At 43.7% G+C, this 19,293-nt stretch overlaps 1 protein-coding gene across 2 annotated transcripts in view; it reads right to left on the bottom strand.

The window, feature by feature from the left end:
* VSX2 (visual system homeobox 2) overlaps window positions 1–19,293 on the bottom strand; it is a 113,205-nt gene that overhangs the window by 79,617 nt on the left and 14,295 nt on the right. For both annotated transcript variants that reach the window (XM_086936608.1, XM_086936609.1), the window contains exon 2: window positions 9,937–10,021. In XM_086936608.1, coding sequence (XP_086792734.1) covers window positions 9,937–10,021 — 85 coding nt within the window. The remainder of the gene's footprint in view (window positions 1–9,936; window positions 10,022–19,293) is intronic.

The raw sequence follows: 19,293 nt of genomic DNA, 5'->3' as shown, positions 1-19,293 counted from the left end.
TATCTCAAAGACTGACAATGCAGGGTGCCATAAGCTGTTCACATCTTTTCCCCACAGCCACACCGTAGGATCCTGCAGGGATCAATCATCTTCTCTTTTATACAATGTTCACCTGATGCTTTTACTGACCCAATCATATCCTTCCATCTTATAAGCAACAGTTATACTGAGCTGCACAAATCATTTTAAAAATTAACAATTACAAGGATCGTCCCTTCTTGAGAATTGGTAACTGCCTCCATGCCGCTGTCTTCTTTCTGGATGGGAACTAACCAACTTCAACTCAAAAGCACTAAAACTGAGATCATGACAGGTGAACAACCTCCAGCCTACAGCTATGTGGTCAAACTTACCAAGCCCATAAGCAACATCAGGAGAAGAGAGAAACCTTAACATGACAATTAATTTAAACTCCTCATTGATCCCACATGCCACTGGAATCACAAAGAGCACCTTCTACACAATGAGACCGCTGAGGCCTATCCTCCCCTACCTCGAATACCATCACACGTTACAAGTCATTCTCGCCCGTCTTATTTTTTTAGATCAACCAAGCCATTAATCCATATCTTGGTGTCCCATGCTTTCCAATAAGAAAACTACAATGGATTCAGAACACTGCTACAAGACTGCTAATTCCCCTACATTCAAGGGAGAATATGAAAACAGCCTTGCAAGCTCTCCACTGGCTACCCATAGCCAGATGATCAATGTTCTGAATCATTCGCTTCACAGAGCTGCCCCTGTAAAAACACACGTTTACTACAATCACAGTATAGCACCAACGCAAATACATTAATGTACATGCACTCAACATCTCAACTCAGCATAATACCGAGCTGGATAAGCATGAGTTGTGGATTTGCACGCTTCATTCAAAGACTGCTAGTCCATCATGCGTAGCACAACTGAAGCTCGCCCTATACACAAAGCACAAGAGAACCGTGCATAGCTGGAGCAACAGAGCAGGCTTTCCTCACAAGCAATGCACAGGTGCAGTTTGGCACAGGCAGGTGTAGTGTAAGTTTCTATCATGGACAAATTAGGCACACTACAGACAGAAAGGGGACACGCCCTCATCACACACATAGCAAACCTAGGTTAAGGCAATGCAGGATGGTGGCATTAAGTCTAAAATTCCAAGGTAGGATTTAACAAAACAGCTTTGATCGCTAGATCTGTAAATCTATGTGGGGTTAACTCAGCATAGCGTATAACAGTCCACAAAGTCCAAGTTCACACACACACTTGTATTCAGTCCCATCAAAGAATGGAAGGCTGGAGTTTTTTAGCTGACAAGAAAATGTGTAAATGGTTACTGCTCTTAAAATAAAAACGACCATTAGGATCAGGCTTACTTGTGTTTACAGGCTTAAACATTGTAAAGGTATTCGTTGCTGTCTAAACGTTGCTATTGCCTGTATAGATGGCCAGTATACTGAATGAAAGCACAGTAGGCTGGGCCTGTGTGTTGAGATAAGTGAAACACCATTCCCGCACTCCATACATCTGCCCCAATGAAGAAACCCTCCCCATCAGAATACTACAGCTTATATCTACGCTATAAAGCAGCCTGGATTCGAGGTCATTGAACAGGAATACCACAGACATCTACAGTGCAAGCTTTTCTCACGAACACCCACAGGAAATGCTGCATCAGAGAAAAATGACTTCGCACAGTGAACCGGCACAACACTAATGTTAGCAATGCACATTTCACGATGAAACATAGAATTAGTACTACATGAGCAGACATGCAGAAACAGGTAATGCCTCTCTCACTCACACACACACACTTACTCTCACACACAAAGCTAAAGCACTGAACGCTTAGTTTGATCTTTTTTTGGATCAGCCTTTCCATTGCCGCTGTTCCTCTTCTTTTCCTGCATAGCTTTGATTAATGCCACTTGGCCTTGTGCAGTAGGTGAGCCCCTCTGTCCTACTGGTCCCGCCTACCTCCTAACATTAACTGATACCTACAACTCCTCTTAATCGCTCCTTTCAGGCAATCCAGGTAACAGGTGGAGAGGTTAATGCTTTCTTGCTGTGGCACCATTCCTGTTTGGGGCTGCAGGGGTATAGGAAGAGCCTTAGTCCAAAACCCCTGCCTTACTCCATACTGCCACCATGCCTCACCTTCACCACTTTAAATCTAAGCACCATATCCTTCCGCAGCACTACTACCACACACTTCTGGTTTCATTACTGTGGTGCATGTGGAGCTCATTTGGAATACGCCTCTGCCACCTCTGGGTGGACCAACAGTCCCTCTTCTGTGGTATCTCCAATGTGCCCTGGGTTGCACCATTACTGCTCCTGGATAGCCCCACAGATCTACTACTGTGGTGTCTCTAGTTATCCATGGGATGTTTGGCCTGGATACCCACTTCTGTGGTGTCTGTTGTCATGCCAAAACCTCTGCCTTACTCTTCCCCTCCCCTCCTCACTAGCTTTTCAGCGCCTCCAATGGGGCGGGGAGGCCACATGTGTATCCCCTTTTTGAAGCGTATCTGTGTCTCACATGTCAGCACCTCTGTCATTCCTGGCCAGACTGTATTTAGTAATCCTGTGGTGGCTTAACAGAGTCTCTTCAGTGGTTAGGATTTTTGATGCAACTGAGTTGTCTCCATGTACTTAGGGGCACAAACAATAAAAGTCAGTGACAAGTTCCCTACCTAGGGACTGTTCATACTAAATTTGGTAAGCCCCTGCATGCCTGGTGGTATTTATTTTCACACTTCCTGCTACACCCCAGGAATATGCACAGCAAAATTAGGCTCCTCTAGATCCCACCACATTGTTCAAAATTGACACATCTAACCTAACACGTTCTATACAGGTCAAAGTATAAACAACACCACTCCAAAGGGCCTCCATGAACGTGATCCAAATCAGGGCACTTCATGGCCTTGCCCAGGGTATGAAGTGGTATATAAATAGTGTACCCAGAAAGTGCTTCAGGCCTTGCAAGGAGTATGGAAAGTGCTATTTAAATATGAATACAATACACGCAGGAAGTGACTCGGGCTTAATTCACAAACAGAAGAGGTGCAGCAGTGTCAAAGGAAGTTTACTTAACACCCATGTACACTCACAGTACAGGAAGGAGCAATTAGGTTTTCCCTCACACACAGCTACCGCCACATTAGCAGTGCGAGATTCCCTTTCACCCATAGCACAGTTGTTCCATAGGCAATACCAGCTCATGGTTCTGTCATTCACGCACATACTGGAATAGCTTTGCAAGATTCCCTCTTCCACATAGGGAAATCCCAGATCAGCAGGTTAGGCTATAGAACTTCACATCAAAACGTGCACTGGGTCAACTGTGGGAACCCCAAGGGTTCTGCATGATTGTATACCAAAAAATCAAACACCATAAGGCCACCCTGCAGGAAAATCAATAGATTAATGCTAACTACTAATATATTGTCAAGGTAAGTTTACTTAGCTAAGTATAGATTTACTGTTCCTATTGTCATCTCTAGACACTGCACATGTATCAGCAGTCCAACCTTGGGTGCAGAAGAAATCAATACGCTAAACAGACACTAATGTCTTTTACACCCACACTGGGCACGAGGGACTGGAGGGTGCATCATTTGGTAGCCCTCCAACGCATGTACAATATGAATGCATGTGCCACGTAAGAGCAAGAGTAACACTTTAACTGGTTACGGGGCAGCACATTAATTAGTCAATCCAGTGACCCCCTCCCCCCAGCTTCCTTCCCTTGACTGAGGCTCACATGATGCCTTTCAGCCTCTACATTGAGAACCTGGGAATGGCAGTCAGAACTTTCTCTTAATATTCCTTTCTCCTCTCCTATTAGCATTCATCTGCTGCCTTGTCTTCATGTCCAAGACCCATCCCTGGCCAGGTCACATGTGGTAATCTAGGCCTCTGGGGTGCTTAAGGAGACTTGCATCTAGCAGCTTTCCTCCTCCAGGATCTCGTAATGCAGTGTAGTGCTGCGCCATACACCCTAGCCCCACTTACCTGCCTCCTATCCTGGCATGTAAGAACAAGAAAGGGTTTAGCCTCTAATCAGTAATGCCGGATCAATGTATCATTAACCAACAACAAACTGCCAATACTGATATCCATTCAAACTTCACAATTATACCAACAGCCAGACGACCTAAACACTCTGGTAGGAAAAAGTCGAATTTTATTTTTCTTTATCACATATTTTTTTCTTTCTTATTTGTTATCTTTGTGTTGAAAAACAATAGTTTTTTCAAAAATGTCAAAAATACAAATGAAATGCGATTATGGACGTACAATGAAGACACAACAACACAACACAAAAGGACACACAAATGAAATACAAATGAAATATAAATCTCAATGCAATACACCAATAATATGTACAGCTCTTGTTCTATACACATTTTGATCTTCACGTTCTTAGATAGACAGTACCTCTGATTCTTTTTGATTATATACATAACATTTTTGTTTTATAATTCAGAGGCCAGATCTAAATGGTGGACCTACTAAGCTCACTTAATATTTTCAAATATATATACACCTAGTCAATAGTGAGCACCCATCTTAGGGGACACCTATTTGGTTAGAAATGCAAACAGTTGACGCGTTTCGAACCCTTAGGACATGAATGTCGGGTTCTCCTCAGGACGTAGAACATCAAGTTCATTCTTGTCTTAAACAAACGCCAATCTCCTTATTCACCAGCCGGTGACACAAGTCGTCAAAAGCAACTTGTGTGACTTGTAAGTAGTGTGCCTTCTTACTTCATTTATATATCTCGGGGGCTAATTTTCGAAAATATTTGCTTATTCTATTCTTTCTTCGAGTCCTCAGCATACAGAATGAAGCAGTGCCTTAGCCCGTGCAATCACTTCCGGTGCATTGGCATGGCTGACATATGGGGAGAAAAGTGCACATTGTGCATGACACGCGGATGCCAGGGTCACAGTGTGGCATGGTGATGTGATGTCACTGATGAAGTTATTTGTGATTTAATCTGCCAGGTCATGAGGAGGGCTTCTAGTTGGGAAGCTATCGATGCGTAGCTCATTCTATCTGAGAAATTTCAAAAGGTTTTAGGCAGCAACCAAAATGTTCCATTAACGGAGGGATTTCAGAGTAATTTTGGTGTTCAGTATTACAATGTTAGTAATCTTTCTACATACCCATTAGTTCCTTAGGAGAAAGTTTTTAGTGAATTTAATGTTTTTTTTAATGACATACGTAGTCATGTAACCGGAATTTACTTGTATCCAACTGAGCACGGGTTCTAGCCATATCCAGCGTGACACTCTTTACCCAGTTACCCTTACGCAATATCCACTGGCCCCAGTCTGCACTCATGCTGATTGAGTGCAGAGCATGATGTGCAGCAATGTCTATCCAGCACAGGGCATAGCCTTCAGTCATACTCTGCGATCACCAACTATACAATTAATTCCATGGGTGCTGCGTTGTAAACATGCCTTGGCCAAAGGAAATGGGCGCTCCCAAAAATCTTGAGTTCACCCATCGATGTTTGGAGTATGCCCTCCATTTCCTCTTGTAATGGTGGAATCCGAGCAACTACCATGCGAGATGGAGAAGTCACACAATGGCAGCTGTAGAAAAATGATTAGTTACAAACAGAAAATCTGATCAAAAGTTCAGATCAAACATTTGAAATCTTGGGGACTTTTCAAGCCCATAGAACTACACATTAAAATCACACAGAACTCGTTGGAGTCTGCATGCATGCCAAATATATTGGCATTAGATTATTTTTCATCTATAATCACAATTACAACTTCTCAAAGGGAAATAATATAACAAATGTATGTGTTGCGACCCAAATAAGCACTTCCAACAATTTTAAAGGGTAGAACTAAATTTGATACATTTTTATTTGAAGAGCGTTGTGCAGGTTTCCCACAAAGGGACTATAGCTAGCAAAAAAAAATGTTTTCCTAATCGAAATCCGAGATACTCACAAATGCGATATTGTGAGCTCTGGTATATTATAGAGTTGGCAATATCACTTTTGTGGTTATGGCTGTGAATATCAGTCGATTAGAAAATGATCTTTTCAAGCACCAATAATTTTGGCCCGCGTTTGAAGGATCCGAACGAAATTCGTCAGGTGAGTACATGAATGCAACTTTTATCTTGTACGGTTGTGTGCAGCTTAATAAAGGAGACACAATATAATGGGACACTCAAAACTTGTGCTTGCCATTCAAACTCACATACAACAGATGTGGCAACTGAAACCCACAAAATACTTGACGAATAGCCACTAACGTTATCATGCAGAGGGCACTATTTTTTGGATGGTTTGTGATTGTGCTTCAATCTGTCAAGCAGCTTTTAAAATATACTCAATAGAATATTACAACCTGGTGGTTTTCTTACTGGATAGTTGGATTTATGAATGGGTTAAAAAATCAAATATGTTAATCTAAAATCAAAACTGTTTTAGTAAGATAGTTTTTGCCCGTGGGCCTGGCTTAAGACATTGCTGTGAAAAAAGTTTTGCTGGTATGGTCGAAGGTCTCATGCCCACCGGACTCTGCTGTGCCTTTTAGCTTTCTCTGTGCGACGAAAGTCCATACCCTATGCCCAGAACTTTCTCTGCATAGTATTTGGCCATTCTTTCTGGGCTGTTAAGGTCGTAGGAGTAGGTACATTGCACAACTGAAGGTCAAGACCTTTGTCCAGATACCAGTGGACATGACCAAATGCAGTGCCCACCATACTCTGGAGACAGAATAAATAGCCTCAGACCATGGTCTAACATCACGCCCTAAGCTTGCTGAGCACAGCACAAGGCTATACCCAGTGGGCTCTTACGTTGCCAAGAGTGAGTACCATCTGTGCATGCCACAGTATATAGTTAGGTCCCTTTAACATCTTAAAGGGGCGTTAGGCTGGCTACTGCGATCAGAAAGTAATGTAAATGATAAAATGAAACAATACCCTAAAACGCTCTATAATACCTAGTTATGGTTGGCTATCTAATCCCAACATCAACCCAATGTACTTCTCATGACCACTCACATGACAACAAATGGCATCATCAAGCATGCAATTTGAGTACCAAGACGTCTCACATTACATGGTGCTAAAGGCTTCTGCAGGATCACTCACAGGTAATACTCCGATATATGTTAAAGGCAGCAGTAACATTGCAATGCCACTGTCAACGTTTAGATGTTCTGGCTGATGATCTCTATAATATAACATAACTGAGTGGGGCTGCAGTTAAACCAAGCAATGGATATCTTTAATCATAATAAATGCACTTTTAAGGATTTGTGTATATTGAAGAGTTTATCAGTGCTCTACATATACTTTTACAACCTAACTCCCCAGAGGAGGTGACGTTTTTGATGGCCTGTAGTGTTAGCACCTCTAACCACTGAATCAGGCTGCACTAAACATTCCCAAAAATTTGTTTTAGCTACTTTTTCTAGTAAAGTTTTATGAATAAGGTGAAGACGATCTTTTTTGTGGCTGGGAAACTTTAAAACTGGTGAACAAAAGTTCACCAGATTTGGAAGGTACAACACATCTGTCTTCATTCGATGCCTTTAAAATACTTTGCAATGTGAGGTTTAGAAATTAAAAAACATTTGACATAAATAACACCATAGAGCATCTATACAAAACAGCAAATATCTCGAAGCGTTTTTTAAGAGTGAATAAAACAAGACCACACATTTCAATTAAGGAAATATGATGTAGATCGTTATGAAAATCTACTTAAAAACGTTCACTGATTGGCATTAGAGCAGCACAAGGCACACGATTTACCAGCTAAGCAACCATAAACCCTCCTCCCCATATTTGGCTTTCCCACACCCTTGTGACGGCAGCAGCACACCTCCTTTCATCTGCACTCTATGCTCTTCATGTTGCATGGGCAAGTTTGACATAAACTCAGCTTGTGTTGTGCAGAGACCATGAGAAGGGCAAATGCAATGAGTAGGACTGTGTGATTTCTGGAAAGGCTGATTAGTTCATAAAGTTCTAAAAAAGCGTGCCATATATTTTTTTAGCTCAAGAAAATAGCGGAGGATTTAGAACAAATCATGAAATTGTAGGACTAACTGGAAATCATTTAGCTATTCGCGGACTTTGGACGAAAGCAGAGAGCTTGGGATAGAATGTATAAATCTGGGGCAAATCAGGAAAGTGAAGGATAAACTGTAAATTACGGGTAGGACAGGTGTGTCTGGAAGTCAGAGTAGCATAAGCTACTCTGGAATAACATGAGTTAGGACAGGTGACGTTTGAAATGACCAGTGAGTGTAGAATGTGTAAGGTTAGGTTGGAATAAGATGGATGGATTTTTAGCAGGATGGGTGATTTTACGACTCACTGGCTGAGTAGAGGTGTGAGAGACACTGGAAGATCGAGCCTGGCTCTGGGTCAGCTCGAGGTCCTGCTGGAACCCCGAGCCCATAATGAGCCAAGCTTTCAGGTCTGCGTAACTCACCCTACCCATGATGTGGCGTTACAGTCAGAGCTGCTGACTGTGGAACCAGGTTCGATTATTGGCATCAGCTCAACAATCTTTGATTCTGGGCAAATCACTTAATCACCTCATGCTTATGAACAATGCCTGTGACCTTGTATAATGTACCTGGTGCTCATGTGAAGTGCTAGAATACCTTCAGTTCAGTGTGTGCTATGTTTTGAAAAATGCACTAAGAGGTATAAACAAAAGCTTTGAATAAGGAAAGACAAATAGTTACCCATTTACTGGCTCACATTGAGCACTGCCCATTTAGTGATCGACTTGTACAAAGTGAAACCAGAGCCAGAGAACCTGGGTAAATTGCACCTTCCTCACTTAAATTGTGTCATATTAGGCAAATATTTTATTTCACCAAAACTGTTTTTTTCTTCGTTGTCGTGCATGAAAGCACTTTCAGTTATCTGAGTTCAGAATATCAGATGTACAAAACTATCACTTTAAGTAAGTACTTCTCAGTGCAGTGCTATTGGGTGCCCTATTAATGTCAAAGCATCCACATGTTAAAAAAATATACTTTTGTGAACTTTGAAGAGACTTCATCATATTTTACGTGATGTTTGTTTTATGATTTTTACATAGCAAATATGTTCAGGGCATTGTTCTGTAGGCTCTAAGATCCGATTCAGACCCTTGGCTCGACTCTGGCTTGACTCGCCCTGTTAATTTGTTGGCTTACACACCTCTATGGCGGAGTTTGGGTTAGTATGGGAAGGTTTAGCATAATCAGTGCATGGAATTGGATGGGTGGGTTTGTAGTAAGGAGGGTTAGTTTGAAATACAGGTTGGTTGTTTTAATTTCAGGGAGTGTGGGATAAAAATGGCTCAAGTCTGGATTTGGTGTGCATGAGCTTCGAAATGGTTAAGGGAGTTTGGAGTAAAATGGCTGTTTTCAAACAACTTGGACGAATCTGAGGTAGGATCGGAGAGTTAGGATTTGGTTGGGCGTGTTTTGGATTAAGGTGGGGATGAATGGATACATTTACTACTTGGTGTAGGTGCATAGTAAAAGTTGGAGGATTTTGGAATACAATTATTTTGTTTCAGATATCATTTTGATTTAGGTTAGGAAGGGAAAGTGGTTTGGTATAGTGTGGCTGTATTTGGGATTGGGAAAGTAATTTTGGGATAAGAAAGGTGAGTTGGGGCACGGTGAATGAGTTTGATGGCGGATGCGTTTTCTTAGGATTTGACAGGTGGTTTTGGGATAGAATGTGTTAGTTTGATAGAGGATGGGCAAGTCTGGGATAGAATGGGAGGTATGGGAATAAACAGGTGAGTAGGATAGGTGATTTCAAGAGACAATGAGAATAGGACGGGAGAGATGAGTAATGTGGGTTGGAGACGTTACTTTAGGAAAGGATGAGTCCTTTGAATAGTGGCTGATCGAGCTGTGGTTGGGTTTCAATGGAAGGGGATCTTACCTGTGACGCCTCTTTTTCCGTTTCTTGCTTTGATTTAAGGAGGATTTTGACATTTTTCTGTCGCTGGAAGAAACATCCTCTGAATCTGGAGGGATTAGAAGAGGCAGATATTGTTTGTGAAACTGAAGATCTATTACATGAGACATTTAGCATTACTCACTCCTTTACCCATACTTCCCAGAGAATGAATCCTGCCAACCTAACACCACCAACATGCCTTTCGCCAGTGTAGAGGGCAAGGTGGCACTAAATAAAGAAGCCACAACAAACTCAGTGTCCAAGACGACACAAAGCACAAGTGCATCTAAGGTCCTCCTTTATTACCCCCTGACGCCGCTTTCAGGGTCAGGATGCGTGGATGCATGTGCTACATGTGTCATATGACACAACACATCACACAACTAAAAATGTGCTTTTACAGCTTCTAATTTTTTCAGACTTTTTTATGGATTGTAATTAAAGTTGTTTTCAAAGCCGCCATTGTGGTTTACAATGTGCGGTAACATACAGATGTATTCATGCACACTTCTAATAAATTCCAGCGGTGCAATAAATAAAGTGTCAATAATCACTCCAGAATAGTCAATGACTCTTCAGAAGGGGCAGTTGCTGCTCTTCCTCTTGTTTGAGTGGCATGTGTTGATTAATGAACTGCTTGGCTCTCACAGAGACACTGTGATGTCACAACTCAGCTGTAATAACTGATTACACATCAGCAGTGATGTCACATCATGCAGGTGACTAGTGGTACCAGATCTAGACTAATAATGAGATATGAGAGATTGTTTTATATAAGGGCTTCAGGCTGTGTGTTCTCCAATAACGCTATACACGTATGTGAGGTGGGCGTCTTACGCCCGAGTAACTGGTTATGTCAAAAGGGGAAACAGCCTTTACAATGAGGTTTTTACCTCGTTGTGCCTTTAGCCCACATTTTTTAGCACGCATATTTTTATAACGTGCATGCCTTTACAACGCATGCCTTTACCACAGATTTAAGGTAAGTTAGGTAGTGTGGGGGGTCTCCCCACACAAATACATTGTTTTTATAAATAAAAACAATGAGTGGTAATGGCATGTGTTGCAAAAGCATGTTCGTGGTAAAAACATGCATGGTAAAAAATGCATGGTAAAGGCATACAATATCTTTACCTACATTATACCGTCGTACAACCTGTCAAAAGTATTTGTCAATGCCATCTATTGTTGCCTGAATGAATTTTCTGGTGTTGCTGTCAACCTTTCTTATCAGTGGGTGCCTGTTGTTGTCATACATCTTTATTGAGATTCCCATTACTATAACAGTGGTAGATTAAACAATACATATTCAAATTGCCACACAGGGCGAGGCACCCAACAAGATAGAATGCAAACCCATAATCCATCTGTAGACTAGGTCTCAATGGAGGACGCGCATAAAATGAGCAGAAATATCAAGAACAGCTGAATATAAATCCCCAAGAACATACACAGGAAATAGGCAAGTAGGCAATAAATACTACTTAACAGCTTAAAAGGGGGGGGGAGACAACACAATCATCAAGAAGGGGGAAAAGGAAACACGATGGTAACACGAGGGAAACACACTCCCTCAATGAGGGGAAAGAGGGGAGGGGAACACCTACACAGGAGGAAATAAAATAAGATGGCCTTCTGTCCCAATGATCTGCCCCTACAGGAGGAAAATCAAGGCACAGGGATCGAAGTTTGGGGAACCTCAGAAAGAAGGTGCCTGGGAATGAAACATAGGAGTTTGCATGGAACATGAAGCATAACAAGGTATACAGTAGACACCTTAAGTGTATGGGTGTGTTAGTCTCTTCAATTTTTAAGAAAAGTGCCCCACACCTCTTAAAAATATCTGCAATTTCTCATTTAGCTTATAAATAAGGTGCCCAAACATGCCATGACGTACAAGTTATCCAACCAAGTCTGTAATGTGCGAATTAAAGTTGATATCTAGAGTCACAGAATTGCTCATTTAGCCACCACTAGGGCAGTGGCGAGCCATCGATGAACATGTTAAGTCACAGAAGGGAAGTAAGAAGTATAATGCAGGAGCTCTAGCCGGCATTCAAAATCCTGTCTACACCGAGATCTTTCCTCATATGGTCCCAAACATATGACCAAAAGGCTCCCAGCCGGTCACATTCCCATAAAATATGGATTACATCGCAGTCTGTTAAGCCACATCTCCATCACAGTGAATCCACACTAAGACTGGCATTGTGTAACATTGCTGGTGACCAGTACCAGAGGTGGAAGATCTTAACAAAACTATACTTAAAGCGCTCTTCCCACAATCCTTTATCATAGTCTGCCAGTAGAGTAACCCAGTTATTGTCAAAGAATTGATTGTAGCTCCATAGTTGAGAGGATGGAATCGCGAATTCCCATCTCAAATCGGGGAAGGATTTGCGTGAGTCGTTAGAGACAAGGTCTTCAATGTGGTGAACACCATAAGTAATCCAAGTGGACCAGTGAACTTCCTCCCCACTGACCGCGATGGCAGCCCTGCGCTGAAGTGGGGCTTTAGAAAGAATACAACTTAGGACTTCAACCAGCCTATGAGCCTTATGCCACGCAAATTGGGAATTATGAATAATCGGGTTCAGGAGAGGAGTAATCAAAGGCCTTGAAGTGTGGTAAATGGCGCTGTCCCCAGACATCTGCAATATGTTACGCTCCAGCGACACCCATAAGGATATAGACCTGGAAGTAGGCAGTCAGTGTACATAGTGGGCCTGTTGTTGTGCCAACAAATATCCCTCCAGGTGTGAGAGATGTAAGCCACCCTTTCCCTGATGAGGAGGAGTGGAGCTTATCCCCCTTGATTCTCAGTCTATCCGAACCCCAAATGAATCGGGAGATGGATCACTGGATGCTCTGCAGGCGGTAGACCAATATAATGAGGACCAGCATTCCAAAGATGTAATTGCATTTGTGAAGGTCATTCATCTTGATGATCTGAACCCTACTCCACAGGAACAGGTTGAGGGCAGACCACCTGTTAAAATAGTGCTCCATCCAATCCACAATGGGTTGCACATTGTCTGGAACCATGCTTCCGGACCCCGACTAGTATGCACCTTTGGGACTGAAGCCACTTGAATGGTAGAGGTTCTCATGGTGAAAGGCATGGCCTCACATTTCGACCAGTTCATCTTATAGACAGAACACTGGGGAAAATAGTCCAGTTGAGAAATCAGAGCAGCAGCTGAGGCCGAGGGGTTTAATAATGTCAAGAGAATGTTATCTGTGTAGTAAAAGGCCGTAACCTCACCCGCTATTGTGTAAATACCCTTGATGTTTTCAGTAGATCAAATTGCATTCACAAGAGGCTACAGAGCCAACAGGAACAACGAAGACAAGAGACACCACTGTCTGTTGCTGCAGTGGATGTCAAAGTATGGGGAGGAGAAACCCCCACATGTGACAGATGCAGTGGGATCACAGTACATGCCCCTGGTTAGTGTGAGAAAGTCGTGACCTGTGCCCATCCTCTCCATAGTCCCAAAGAGGTAACCCCAATCGACATGGTCGTAAGCCTTTTCAGCATCTAATGAGACCTTCTCTTCCACCTCGTTTATCACCTGCCAAATAATATGAGAGAGAGTACGCAAATGATAGGTCACGGTGCGTCTGGAGACAAAGCCTACCTGACAGAAGTGAATAACAGTCATGATAAGGTTATTCCAATGCACTGCCAAAATCTTCACCAAATCTTAACATCTGCATTTGTCAAAGAAATTGGGCAACACCTTGAGCGTTCAAGGGGGTCATTCCTCGGTTTCTGAAGCACCAATATTCGTGCCCTGAGGAACTCAGCAGAGAGGTGCCCGTGTTCTAGGGCCCCCTGATAAACCGAGACTAAGATGGGGATGGTCTGGGCTTTGGTAGCTTTATAAAATTCATTTGAAAGGTCTTCCTCACCAGGAGCCTTCCCAAAGGGCATGACATAAATTGCCGAGGCCATTTCCTCCAGCATCACTGCTTTCTCCAGATGAGCAGATTGGATGGGTATCAGCTACGGTAGCTGTAGAGTGTTAAAAAAAGGGGATTTTATGTCTGGGGCCTTGGGCGTTCCAGCCGTATATAGGCATAAAACAAATTATGCTTGCATTGAGTGATTGTTACTAATAAGAATAGGAGCACTAGAGTGACTGCATTTAGACAACACAGTCTACCCCTAAATCCCTTTTCAGCCGTGCTCTGTCCTGCTTCTGTGCATGCTCCCTCCCTTTCTCTGTCCATGCAAAACCTGTCACGAATTCTCTTCCTGCAGACTGAAAGTACTCCGCAGAGCAAGTCCGTTTATCTGTGTCCATGTAGTGCCAGTCACAGGCTCCACGTTCCTGGAGCATTCCTGTTCCTGGAGACTGCCTGTGCTCCTGCAGAGCCAGTCTATCTCTGTCCATGCAGTCTTAGGCTCCGTCTTCCTGCAGCATTTCTGTTCCTGCATGTAACACAAGCTGCAGTGAGGCCTGGGTAGAGACGTGGCATCAGCACAGAACCGCACAGCGCACAGAAGTACTCGGGTGAGGCAAAGACCTCAAGTGGCCATTCACCTCTTTATTTATATCCTCCAGCCGCGCTCGGCTAGAGGGTGAGGTGCACCCTGGCCAGGAAGAGAGGGAGGGGGGTGGGGGTGGGTTGATTAGGGTATGGTGTCCGGGTGGCTCAATTCATCCCTCACCCATTTTACTCTTAGTTCCAGTATAGAACCTGCACACAAAGTTATTAAGTCTCTGGATAGGTTGAGTATTTGAGTGTAGATTGTAATGCTGGCTCTTGGAACTATTAGCCGGTTCATCTAAGCTCGCTTCGCTGTGGGGGCCTGTTGTTAAACTCTCACACCTGTCTGGTTCCAGAGATTTGCCGGCCCCCAACTGCTGGTTGTGGGGCTATCCTTTATGGTTATGTCGCCTTCCTCTTGGTCCTCTCCTGCATTCTCCTTATTTCTCTCTGGGGAATCTACCTTCTTAAACTACGATATTTTCTGAATCACCGTCTCCACACCCCAGCAGGTGGTTACATCGTGCCCGCCCCAGTTATAGCCTATGCTCCTGGGTTTGTAAGGTGTCAGGGGTACTTTAGGAGCGCATGACTTCCAGGTCCCACACAGCGGTGGGACACTTTCCTCTTAAAGTTTGCCCGTGTGTCGTTCAGCACCTGCCTGTTTTGGGCACCGTCTGAATCATACGGAGACCACACAGGGTTTACAGGTATCATGTTCCACCTGTACCCTTTTAGTTTGAGTTAACAGAGAGGACAGCAGGTTATGTAATGAGGAGTGCCTCAGTATTCCGGCATGAACCAGTGTAAGTATGTTCATATTGGGCAATTGACATCGCCATTGGCCTGCGGCCACTGCGGTGTGCTCCTTCGAAGTTTTATGCCCAGGTGTTGGAGGAAAGCCTAGAATTCGAGCCCATGAAATGGTGGGCCATTATCTGTCCTGATGTCTTCCAGGAGGCTGAACATGGCCAAGACCTAATGCAGTGCTGGGGAGATGTTGTAGAATACAGTTTATTCAATGAGTACCACTATGGGATAATTAGAATGACTATCGACTTGTAGCATGGTGGTTTTCCCATCTGTGGTGCTGCCAAAATCAAGCCTGACCTTCCACAGGGTGTTGCATGGAGCTGATCGAGCTGGGGTCTCCGGGCTGCCGGTGACTTACCATGCTTCACACTATCGCACAAGGTCATCAACTAAGGCTTCCAACACAGGGAACCATACCTTCGCTTGTAGCCGGTTCTTCGTCTTGGTGGTCCCCTGGTGACATCCATGAGCAAACTCTGCCACCCGCCTTGTCAGACTTGCGAGAATGACTATGCGGTGCCCTCTTAGCACAAGACTGTCCGGGGCAGAACTCAGCTCATGCCTGACTTTCCAAAAATGCGTAAGATGTTCTTTGTCAGAGTCAGTCCTTCAGAAACATATTCCAGGACCCCTATTGTAATATCACTATGACCTTCATAAGCACAGTATCCTTAGCAGTCACCTGGCCGACCTCTGTAAAGCTCAAAGTCCTCAGGCATGCTCCCCAACTCACTAAGCATATGTATTCCTTCATCCAGCTTGCATAGTGCTCTGGTCTGCTGTCTGCCTGGAGGGATGTTGGGATAAAAAGATGGCTGGGTTCCCAGAGCCTTGTCGGTATATCACCTCAAACTGGAGCGCTAAATCCTGGAAGGAGGATGGGGTGCTGTGCCCTTGAAGAGTGGGACTAGTGGCTGATGGTCAGCGAGTACACAGAAGGGCCGTCCACACAAATGAAGGTGGAAATGTCCACAGGCCCACTTGATGGCAAGAGTGTCTACCTTAATTTGGATGTATCTGAATTCTGTCGGGAAGAGAGCTCTGCTTGTAAAGACCGGAGGTTCCCATCGTCCTGGATTGACCTATTGTGACAGCACTGCCCAAAGCGCCACCGGGCTGGTATCCACTATGATCTCTGTCCTTTTCTTGGAGTCAAAATAGGACATTGTTGCTTTGCTAAGGAGCGCCAACTTGACACACTGGAACGCGTCCACTTCCTGGGGGCCCGAGGTCCACCTGGCATCAGCCTTTGTCAGTGCCCTGAGTGGTTCTGTAATAGTCACCGGGTTGGGGATAAACCAGCCGCAATAGGTGGCCATCCCCAAAAAGCAGTGAACTTCTGTGGCATTACACGTTGCTGGGGCATGTTGGATTGCTTGCGACTTCTTTGAGTCAACCTAGATGCACTGCTATGTGACAATGTATCTGAATAACTTGATGCTTATCTCAAAGAAGGAAAACAAGGAAGGCTTGGGTCTATACACTACCTAGCTTAGACCACTCAAATTGTAACAACAAAACATATATTGGCAAGGTAGTTTAGTTATAACGACAAAGTCTGGTCCCACTTACCCAATTGATCTAAGCAGACACACTTTTCATTTAGTATTTTTTACTCTTTTTCTTTTTTCACAAAATTCATTTGTATATGTCAAAAGAAAGATACGGTTTCAATAACAAAAGTTCACATGAAATTACACTTTCCACAACATAAAATGGACAATCACTGTGAATAAAACATATTTACATTTACACAATATATACACATTATATACATGAGACACAGACAAAAATGCCTATTATCAATCAATGTTTAAGGCACCAGTCCTAATATACAACCTATAAACAACCTATAAACAACAAGAGGTGCTAGATGTTTTTGCTAGCCTGCTTGTTTGTTTGTGCTGGAACAATAGCAAATAATAGGGTCACAAAACAGGTGGAATAAAGTCCATAATCACTATCCTGATATGCCCTTCCTGAATCTTGTTCCAGTAATATGTCAACATAGGTTGTATATTAGGACTGGTGCCTTAAACATTGATTGATAATAGGCATTTTTGTCTGTGTCTCATGTATATAATGTGTATATATTGTGTAAATGTAAATATACTTTATTCACAGTGATTGTCCATTTTATGTTGTGGAAAGTGTAATTTCATGTGAACTTTTGTTATTGAAACCGTATCTTTCTTTTGACATATACAAATGAATTTTGTGAAAAAAGAAAAAGAGTAAAAAATACTAAATGAAAAGTGTGTCTGCTTAGATCAATTGGGTAAGTGGGACCAGACTTTGTCGTTATAACTAACTTACCTTGCCAATATATGTTTTGTTGTTACTATCTCAAAGAAGGAGCACCTCAAGGTGAAGAGTGAGGCCGTGATCACATAGTTGCTTCAGAGTGGCTCTGAGCTGTTGATATAGTTTTTCAGCTGTAGTGGAGTATTTCAGAATATCATCATTGACGTTCATTACCCCTTTCAGACAGGAGAACACCTCCCTGATGGCATTTTGGAACACCTCAGCTGGCGATGATATCCCAAAGCTTAGGCGCTTGTACTTCCGCAGGCCTAGGTGTGTGAAGAATGTTGGGATGTACCTGCTGCTTTGATCTAGCTGTAGGTACCAAGCATGGAGGCTGAGCTTTGAAAACCACCGGGTTCTGAGGTCCACGACAATATCGTCCATCTCTGGCGTGATGTGTCTCTCCCATCTAATGGCTTTGTTCGGAAGGAGCATATCAATGCACAGGCATATTTTGCCTGGCCTCTTGGTTTTTTCTGCAACGAACAACAGAACAGCCATGGCGTGGGCCTGGAGACCGTCTAAATTACACCCAAGTTCTACAACTTGACTCATTCCTGCTCGACCAGTGTCTGTAGGTGAAAGGGAACACGCTGGTATCGTAGTGCCACTTGTTTGACTGTTTTGTCTACGTAGAGCTCAATCGGATCAAAGGGGCTTGGAGGCATCCTAGCCCCTGGAAGAGGCTGGTAAATTGGCTTAACAGGTCATCAATCTGGAAGGCCTCAAGATTCTTAGCAAAGGATACAAGGGCGAGGTCCTCCGCTGTATGTCACCCAATGAGAGTTTCAACTTATTTTTGAAGAGGTGGAACATAGCTGGAATCTCCTGGGTATTGGACTGTACCGGTATGCTCATTTTCCCTTTTCAACAGTCAGGACAACTGCCCTCCATAGGTATAGATCTTGGTCGTTGATGGTGAGAGAACTGGCAGAGGGCGGAGGCGTTGATATTTGTGGAAGCTCATCATGTTAACAGACGGCCCTGTGTTAATGAGTGCCTTGATGGTTGTGGTAGCCACCTCGACCACACACATGAATGTGGGTCTCCTGTGTCGTTTGAGGTGTTCAGTGAATGAAATGAGGACTACATCTTTGTCTTCGGAGGGTGTATTGAGTGTCACACTGCGATGTGGTGTGTGAGGCCGTGCTCTGGTTTTCTAGGTCTGCCAGCGAGAATAGATGAATGGCCTCTACTGCAGGCATTCTAGCACATGCCCTACAACCCTCCTGCCAAGGTAAAGGGGAGTTGTTTGACAACTTTTAAGCCAGCTTCCTCGAATTGGCTACCACCTGTACTGCTGATGACCAGCCAAAAGAGATTCGAGCAAAGATCATCTGAGGATGCCGGTCAAAGACCCTCTGTGGTCTGATCTTGAGATAACCTAACATCAGTGTCGATGACATCCTTATCCTGGCATGGTCGCACGACCGATCAGCGGTGTGGGCAGCAGAGATGGACAACGGCCTGACACATGGTACTAGCAGCTGCAAGTCGCCTTTTTAAAGTAGAAATAATAGAAGCAGTATCCACCAGAATGAAAGGCATCCGCCCCAAGTTTCCCGCACCCATGCTGGCCGTTGCACACTGCAGGAACTGCGGGCAGGAGGAACATCCCCTAGAAAACTACCCAGCCCAAGGAAAAATGTGCTCTAACGGTGGGAGGCCCACTTTGACAAGGTATACTGTGCCTTGCCCTGACCAGCACCATCGCTGGTCACT

Source organism: Lissotriton vulgaris, chromosome 9 (assembly GCF_964263255.1).
Source record: "Lissotriton vulgaris chromosome 9, aLisVul1.2, whole genome shotgun sequence".
NCBI lineage: Eukaryota > Metazoa > Chordata > Amphibia > Caudata > Salamandridae > Lissotriton > Lissotriton vulgaris.
This window is presented reverse-complemented; position numbering and strand designations above follow the sequence as displayed.